Below are 9,509 nucleotides of genomic sequence, written 5' to 3' on the forward strand. Positions count from 1 at the left end.
GTCGGCAATGGGGTCGCTTGTGGCCATGGGGCCCACTTGGTTCCAGCACTGGTGGTGGTTGTCCCCAGGCAGGTAACTGTGGCACACTGCTATGCCCTCAGGGTGATGGCCAGGGCAAGCAAGACCGGAGATGGAGGTGGCGATTTGGGACAGCAGAGCCATGTAAGTCCCCGGCAGGTTCCCGCAGAGGAGCCCAGCCCCATGTGGAGCAGGCTGGGTGTACGGTCCCAGGCTGGTTCCACCCCCAACACTCAGGAACCCCTCCCTGGCTTGCAGGTAACGCTGTGTCCCCCCTGTGCGGGCCCTGGCCTGCAGTCCCGGCTGCACCGACTGCATCAAGGCTGCGCGGGAGCTGCAGGAGCTGGTGCTGTCAGCGTGGGCTGGGAGAGGAGCTGCAGCCGCTCTGGATGCTGGCACGTGGCAGGCGCTATGGCAGGACCTGGAGGAGCTGGTGGAGCAGGACCAGCTGAGCTGCTGCAGCTGCCCCAGTTACCCCGAGAGCATCAGTCCCCCCGAGAGCCTGACAGCCACGCTGCTGACTCAGGATGGAGGAGCCCCGATGGAGGTGAGGTCTGTTTGCTCCCTCGAACACTCGTGTGCTGGCAGAGTCTCTTCAGCCCTGAAGATGCACGTGGCTGGGAAAGGCCTGGAGATACGGCTGGGGGCCCTGCCCGTGCCGGTGCAGCAGTCCCAGGAGCAAGCAGCACAGCAGCAGGGCTGCCTCCGTGTCCTGCCGAAGCTCATCCTGCCGGCACAGAGCCAGCCCTTGCTGCGGCGCGAGCTGTGCCCCTCGATGCAGGCCAAGGCGAACGCTATTGTGGACACCATCAAAGAGAAGGAAGAGCGGAGGCTATGGGGGAACCCAAACCCCACCGAGGAGTCCCTGGCGCTGCTGATGCTGTGCCCTCCACCGCTGCTTGGTCCCCTGGACGCAAAGCTGCCAAAAGAGAGCAGAGTTGGGGAGCCCAGGGCCCCAGGCAATGCCAGGGAAGTGGGACAGCACAAAGCAGGACAGCAGGAGCCACAGAGCCCACGTGGCTCTGAGGAGAAACCAGCCATCCCAGCACCAGAGGACGATACACTGAGGAAGAGCCTCCTTCACCTGGGTAGGGGTTTGTCACCATGGGACGAGGAGTGCCTGTCGCCTTTTGGTTTATCCACGGCCCCCTCTGACCTTCCCGGCCTGGATAATGGAGCAGCAGGACCAGAAGCAGGACCAGCTTCCATGCTCCTGAAGAAAGATGCTGCCTGTCAGACCAAGGATCCCACACAAGGCAGGGGCCATGCCCACAGTGAGGACAGGAGCTGGTCCTGTGCCACAGCGCCTATCAGCAACGCAAGGCTGGTGCTGAACCAGAAGGTCCACAGCAAACTCTGGACCCACACAGCCAGGAAATGCCTGGAGATAAAACTCCAACTACTCCCCATGGCAGTGCAGAGGTCCATGGGCATTTTGCAATGCTCACTGCCCAGACTGAGGCAGGCTGGGGCTGTGCACCTGCGGCCACGCAAGGGCTCTGCGCTTGTGGCAAAAGCAAAGCAGCTCGTGCAGAAGGAATGGGTCATGCAGCAGCAGGTTCAGGCATCCCTCACCTGCACTGGGGTCCCCATGACACCGTGCTCCTGCCTGGATTGTGTCTCCTCCGACAGCCCCGTTCCAGGGGAGGAGAGCAGCCAGGCATCCTTGGAGGCCAGGACCCTGTCCAGCACATCCTGCAGCTGTGAGAATGAGATGGGCACAGACACCAAGGATGTGCCAAGGACACCCTGTGGGATGGTGAAGGACTCGGCAGGGCCAGCACCCACCCTAGTGTCCCCAAACCTTGTCCCAGCGTTCCCTGCTATGGACACCAAGCCAGAGAAGGCGCAGGGAGCACGCGTGTGGTCAACCCATGAAGGCTTCGTGGCAGGAGCTGCAGGAGCCCCACAGAGCCACTGTGGCTGCTGCAAGGAACAAGCTAGACCTGCTGATGGCAGCTTCCCAAGTGGGACAGCCCCTCTGGAGAGCACCACGAGCAGCAGCAGCAGCAGGGAAGGGAGCGCAGCAGCCAAGCCCCGGGGGAGTGAACCAAGCCAGGACTGGCAGAAGTGGTGGTCATGGAGGAGGCAGAGCCCTGACAGCTCCGAGAGCTCCCTAGGCTATGGGACATGGTCCCAGGGCACCTCCAGGAGCACAGACAAGCAAAGCAGATGGACTCCTGATGGCCTCTCACAGGGAAGCCCACCCGAGATGGCTCCAACCTCAAAGCCCTGCTGCCCAGAGGGGATCCCCAGCCAGCACAGCCCATCCTCGCAGCGGCACTGCGGTCCCCCTGTCACCAGGCACGTGTGCTCGTGCCAACCATGCCCAGCCCAGGATGCTCAGGACACTGCAGCAGCATCGACCAGCAATACCCTGCGTGCGGTGCTGGAGAAGATTCGGCAGCGGCAAAGGATGTCCTCATCCCCGGAGAGCTCTCCCTCTGAATGCAGCTGCCACGGTGCGGAGAGGCAGGGCCAGGCTTCCCAGGGCTCCTGCTCTCCGTGAGCCCTCTGTTCTTGTAAATAAACGTGTTGATGGTGAACTAAACCCTGCTGGAGGGGCAGGATGTCTTGGGGATGGGAAAGGGAAGGTGGGCTCAGTTGCACAGGGGAAGCTGTGCTGCCCCAGCAGGAGGACCTGGCCAAGAGGAGAAGCCTGGGCAAGGTGGTTGCTGCCCCTAGAGCTCCTTCTCAGCCCTGGCCTGGCCAGCCCCTTCTGCCACCCTGCAGGGCAGCTCCTTTGGCTCAACTTCACTTGCTCTCCAAGCCTTCCCTGAGAGCAGCTCCCTCCAGCCCCATGCCAGGAACCTCTGGGGACCACAGGGCTCTCTGAGTGCCTGTAGCTGCCTCTCAGCGGCAGCTCCACAGTGCTTTGCCCAGGCACAAGCTCCTTGCCCAGGCAAGATGATGCCAGTGTCCAGGTGCAGGGCTGAGGTCCTCGATGCCTACAGCAGGTCTCTCGGGCCAGTTGCTGTAGTGACATTTCTATGCTGTGCCCTGCATCCTGAAGCTCTCCTGCTCCGACGCATACATCATGGACCACTTCACCTGTGCGGTCGTGCTCATCGCCTCAACCAAGCTCCTCATTCTCATCTACATCTGCATCAGAGTTGCCATCCACAAGACCTAAGTCCAAAGGCAGGCAAAAAGCCTTCTCCACCTCTGCTTCCCACCTGACTCCTGCTGCTATGTTTTATGGAACAGGCTTCTTCGTGTACACACAGATCACAGTTCTCTATGGAGCACAAGAATCATTGCTTCACTTATGCTCTGGTGATTCCCATGCTGAATCCTATGAAGCACAGTCTGAGGGACAGGGAGGTCAAATCACCCCTTCAAGGAGCAGTAGCAAGGCTGTATTTCTCTGAGTACCACAGAGATTCAAGAGTCCAAACAGGTCTCAAAGAACATGAGAATTGTTAAATGAGAGTAATTCAATGTGCAAGAAGTTTGGCAGACCCTACCAAAGGAAAACAAGACCTTACAGAAGCCTTCCAATACCTAGAGGGGTCGACAAGAAAGCTGGAGAGGGGCTTTTGACAAGGGCCTGTAGTGACAGGACAGGGGATTTGCTTTGAACTGACCCCTGAAGAGCAGCTACCTGACCCCAGAAATAGAAGGGTGTTCTAGCCTATGCTGGGCTTGCTGTGTACATTTTTGTCCACACTGATGCATATCTTGTGATTTGCCAGATGGCTTTGGGTTAAACGACTGGGGTTTTTTAAATGGTTTTCCACTGTCATAGTTCAAGGACCACAGGAAACCCCATGAATACATCTGGGTCTCTGCTTACAATGGAACCACAGAATGGTTTGTTTTGGAAAGGAACTTAAGATCATCCAGTTGCAACCCTCCTGCCATGGGCAGGTACGCCTCACACTAGATCATGTCACGAGATTATAAGGCAATAGCTACCATCTATCAGTAGAGAATTTCTGATCTTTTCATTCTGTTGGTGACTGATGACTTCTGGTCCTCTCATCTACTCTGTCTGTATGTTTTATGGAGCAGGAACTATGGACCAGGAAGGATACTTTGGGTGACGCTGTGTGCTATTGAAACTTGTGCTTAGAAAACCAAATCCTAACTCTACCGTAAGTTATGGCATTGAACTCTGTGGGAAGCTCCATCGTGTTACAGCTACATGGGTAGCCCCAACTTCTTAATGCTTGTCTTTGGAGCTGGTCTCAGATGGAGTTACATGCATTTTCTGAAGCTGCTGAGATACGCTTCAAAACCAAAAGAAAACCCCAGAAAATCCTGAATGTATTACCCAAGAGAAAAGCTCTTTGGTCATTACAGCTGACTTTTGACCAGTGTTTAAATAAATACTATCAAAACCACTGAAAATGGTGTCCAGGTAGAGCATCCCATCACTCAGGGGTAAACTTCCGGATGGGCTTCATCTGCTGTGTAACCCATTCAGCTGGAAAGGAGAGGACTACGACAACTGATGCTGGAAACAAGAGTCCCCTTTTGGCTTGCAGTAATGCCTTTTTATGAGAACTACATTGTGGTATCTTGAAATCATGCATCAGCAATTAAAAACCTGGTATTAGGTGCTAGCTGGGTCATCTGCTGATGCAGGCAACAGGAGAGGAAGCTTCTCCCCTTCTCCTGCCAGTGCAACAAATCTTTTCTGCAGTGTTCAAGGCCAGGCTGGACGGGGCTTTGAGCAACCTGGTCTAGTGGAAGATGTTGCTGTCCGTGGCAGGGGGGATCTTCAAAGGGTCCTTCCAACACAAACTGCTCTACGATTCTATCTACTCCACCTATCACTGGTGCCATCCTTCCAACCACCCTCTCTACCCTTCACCTCTGACTCGGGTGTTTTAATGTTGATCTTAAGGTCCTTTCCAACCCTCACCATTCTATGATTCTAATACAGAATCATTGATCCAATGAAGGACACCTTGCTGACTGTAAGAAATGAAGGACAAAAGATGACATTTGGAGACACAAGTTCATGTGTTAATGTAAAAAGAAAAAGAATTGTTTAGGAATGATTCCAGTATACAGAGCGCAACAGAGCGCCTTTACACACCCACACAACGGAAGAAGTGTGTTTTCCACAGGAAAGAGCTGGTACCCTCCTATTGCAGGAGGGAAGAGAAGAAACATCAGGATGAAAGAGCAAGCCAGACAAAGCTGTCACAGGGTGATAAGCTATAGCAGCTCAGGGTCTTCACGTGAGGATCCACAATGAGACAAGAGACCCTAGCCCCTACCTTACCAGCAGAAAACCACCAAATCAGCTGAGTGAGGAAAGGAAAGATTTGCTTCATGCCATTCAAAAGTAACTGAAGCACTTTGATTCCTTCACTTTCATTCCCTATAAACATCTTCACCTGTTTAACATGACTTAAGTAGGATTCAATGTCACAAGGTGTTCTCAAGCCCAAGTTAGGGCTTATAACTTTATATATATATCAATAAAATTATATATGTATGTGTATATATGGACTAGATTATTGTATTAATGCTTTGGACAGGAACATCAGTTGGGTTTTTTTTAATCAAAATTATATATATATACACATATATATTGAAAATAGATGATTTTTTAATGCTTTAGAGGTGAACACAAGTTGTTTTCTTCTGGAGTTGTCATTACTGGGTACTGCTGGGCAAATATTTGACTGTAGCTTACGGAAGGTGTCACTGAAAGCAACATTAAGCTCCTCTACACTTTGGTAAGAATTCTTATAAGTACTTATTACTTAGGCTAAAGAGTTGCTTCTGTGTTTTGCATTGTATCAGTAAAATCACCTGCAGTGAGGACTAACACAAAACTTCACCCGTTCTCCTATCACTACAGTCCCTGATGAAGAGTCCCTCTCCAGAATCCTTGTAGCCCCCTTCAGATACTGGAAGCTGCTCTGAGGTCTCCACGCAGCCTTCTCTTCTCCAGGCTGAACAGCCCCAACTTTCTCAGCCTGTCTCCATATGGCGATGGACAATAAAGCTTGCAAATGGTCAGATGTGATGGTTATTTGAACCAGAAATGCTTCCAGAGCAAATACATACCCACTAGGAAACAAAGCTTATTTATCTGAACAGCATTGAAAAGCCATTCAGCAAACAAAGAAGCAAGCAAACAAGCAAATCCATGTGTAATATAAGAGTTGAGGTGACCACACTCCAGCACCACTCTCAAGAGATGATCCTGATAGATATCTACAGAACAAGTCTGAGCTCCTTGTCCACTGACGATTTCTAACAAAGCTTCGTATGCCTCTGGGATCTCATTGCTCTTGATAGTCTTGTGCCTCTGCTGTGTGATTTACTTTAAATATACCTGCTACCATTTCCCCATCTGGTGAGAGACAATTGTTTTTGTAGATGCTCTTGGATGTTGTGGGGTTTTTGCAGAATGAGAAATGCAGATAGCCGGGCTGCTCTTTCAGCCATTCTAGGTTTCAGAACCGGCAGAGATATGCACTGCTTTCACAACAGTTAAGCCACAACCAGCAGCTGAGACGTGCTGATGAAACCACCTCAAAGTGGTCAGAGGAGGTCATCAGAGGAGCAATAGCAAGTGAATGCTCAGAGACTGGCAAATATGAACTGTGTAAGTATCGTTCCTTTGTTCTGTTCAAGAGAGACTAAAATCCTGCCTATGAAGAGTGAATTTTGTGTGGTCCATTTTATGAATTAGAAAACAATTATATATTTTCCAGCTTTTGCTTTAGTTGATGTTTTATTTGCCTTTTTCCCCCAGTTGTATGTTGTTTCCAGAAAATCTGTGAAGAGGATGTTGTCATGGTTACAGAGAGGGCTCAGGAGCTGATGGACACTTCCCATGTGCTCAGTCTTACATTGCCTGAGCTGGACATGTCACACACGGTCATGGCACACACACTTTGGTCTTCTCCACAATGCTTTCCCATGGAGAGGCATGGAGATAGGGATGGAGACACTGAAGAGCCTTCCCTTTGCTTCCCTAGTTGGAGAATAGCTGGGAGGTGAGGCAGAGAGCTCAGGAGAAAGAACTGAGCATTATGTAGTTGTCAAATAGAATTCAGACCCCAAAGGGCCTGATGATATCACAGTCAAGGTTCTTACACATTTACCACCTCTATCTTCATATATACATTGAACTAATCATACTTGTGTCCATGGGAATGCCACAGAGGTGGATTCATGGGTACTTGTGAGTAAAGCAAGGTCACCAGCAGTACATTCATTACCCTGGTGTCACTATAGGTGTATTTATGAGATATTCCACACTAAGTCCCGGAGTTGGGTGAGGTATAGGAGCCCCTGCTAATGTGCCATTAATGCAAATTAGCTTCAATTAGTTAATTTATGTGCTGTAAGAAAGGTGGTTCAAGAAAACACTGGCCAGCTCTTCCTGTGACTGAACTTCTCCAGGTCTATCACAGAAGGATAGTAAGGAGTAGCTCTGTTGCAACCCTTTAGAGGACTGAAATGGAAAGTACTATCACTGTGCAAGGACGTTCTTCAGGCCATGATCAAAGTGTTGAGACTGGAATTAGAGCCACACTGTCTCTTTCAGTCAACTTTTATTCCTAAATCAACATTATAGGGTTAAAGTGAGTCTTCAGGGGACTTTGTAATTAGTCTTCTGGTTTAAAAGAGGCAAAGGTGAGAACCTGATGGTATTATTTCTACCACTCTTCTCAAATAGATAACCTGAGCTTGTTATATATTAGTATATTGTGTTATATATATGATTATTATATATGTCAATAATACATTCTGATTTGCATATCGACTGTTATTCCTTGAGAAAAGCATTGTCTTTAAATAGAAACTGTCCCCAAAAGACAGCAAAGGAGAAACATTAAACATATTTAACACAGCAGTGGTCAGTGTGTATGTGTGATCATGTCCCATGTCTAATGCCATAGCTGGTGTGTCTTTTCTGTGCTTCAGGTCCTGTCTACATGGTACCTATGGAGAAAGAAAACAACGTGACAGAGTTCATCCTCCATGGACTGACACAAGATAAGAGAGTGGCAAAAGTTTGCTTCTTGTTATTCTTAGCCTTCTATGTTACTGTCATTCTTGGAAACCTGCTTATCATCATTACTATAAAGACAAGTGAACAGCTGAGCTCTCCCATGTACTTCTTCCTGAGCCACTTGTCTTTTGTGGACATCAGTTACTCTACCGTCATAGCTCCCAAACTCATTTATGACCTTCTTCTTGAGAAGAAGACCATCTCTTTTGTGGGCTGCACAGCTCAACTGTTTGGGGGCCATTTCTTCAGGTGCACTGAGATCTTCCTTCTCACAGTGATGGCCTATGACCGTTGCACTGCTATATGCAAGCCGCTTCATTACACAAATATCGTGACCAAACGTGTCTGCATCTGGCTGGTGGCAGCTTCTTGGGTGGGAGGCTTTGTACACTCCATGGTGCAGACCCTGCTGGTCATTCAGCTGCCTTTTTGTGGGCCCAGTGAGATCGACCACTATTTCTGTGATGTTCACCCTTTACTGAAGCTGGCTTGCACTGACACCTATATCATCAGTGTCAGCGTGATTGCCAATAGTGGTGTGATTTCCCTGGGTTGTTTCATTGTTCTTATTGTGTCCTACGCTGTTGTCTTGGTTTCCTTGAGGGCGTGCTCTTTCGAAGGGCATCTCAAAGCTGTCCGTACGTGTACTTTCCAGATCACTGTTGTAGTTCTGCTCTTTGGGCCGGGCATTTTCATCTATATGCGCCCTTCCACCACCTTCTCAGCAGACAAGACGGTCTCTGTGTTCTACACCATCATCACGCCTATGCTCAACCCCTTGATCTACACGCTCCAAAACAAAGAAGTAAAAAATGCCATGAAAAAGTTGTGGAGCAGGAAAGTGCAGAGGAGTGAGAAGTGAAACAACACAGTGTATGTTTGTAAGATGCTGTGAGCTTTAGTAACCGTGGGGAGGGTTCAGAGAAGTGCCCAGGAGAGACTTTCCAGTAATGCTGCTCTGGTTTTAGTGCTGCTATTCAGAATAATGCTGACACTAAACTCAAGGGTTTACATAACTCATGTGCTTCGGAAACTGCTAACCAAAAGGATGTGAGGTTATCATCAGCTCCCAGACATGAACATGGTGGGTGTTATTGTGGCATTTACTTAAGGCTCCTCAGAGCTACATCTAGGGTATTTGCCTAGGCTTCTTTTGGCATTAGGAGAAACAACCAAGTGTTTTGAGAGGTTGTTCTTTCCTCCAAGCTCCTGAAAGCTCTGGAGAGCAGCATCTCCTTCCTTTTCTGCACAAAGGAGTGATGGTGCTACCAAGTTCTAAGAGTAAACAAACCTTTCAGTAGGGCACAACATCAACAGCTTTTATCTAACACACTTTGAGGTGTCTACAGCTGAGCAAGCTGACAAAAGTCAGCAGCCTTTGGGACTCATTACATGGTAAAACAGGACCTTGAGAGAAGTAGGAGGTTATATTTGGTCTCTACACAACAGGGAGAGATGAAAGATTGTACTGAAAGACCAGCAAATAAATAAACTGCAATAT

General features: G+C 49.4%; 1 protein-coding gene across 1 annotated transcript; it reads left to right on the top strand.

The window, feature by feature from the left end:
• Positions 1 to 7,931: 7,931 nt before the first annotated feature.
• LOC308220765 (olfactory receptor 4S2-like) lies at positions 7,932 to 8,870 on the top strand (the record flags this gene model as incomplete). The annotated part of the gene is made up of 1 exon (XM_080617157.1): positions 7,932 to 8,870. One exon carries the CDS (start codon positions 7,932 to 7,934, stop codon positions 8,868 to 8,870), a length of 939 nt encoding a protein of 312 aa, XP_080473283.1.
• Between the last annotated feature and the right edge of the window lie 639 nt (positions 8,871 to 9,509).

Source organism: Psittacula echo (assembly GCF_963264785.1).
Source record: "Psittacula echo genome assembly, chromosome: 5".
In the NCBI taxonomy this organism is placed as follows: Eukaryota; Metazoa; Chordata; class Aves; order Psittaciformes; family Psittacidae; genus Psittacula; species Psittacula echo.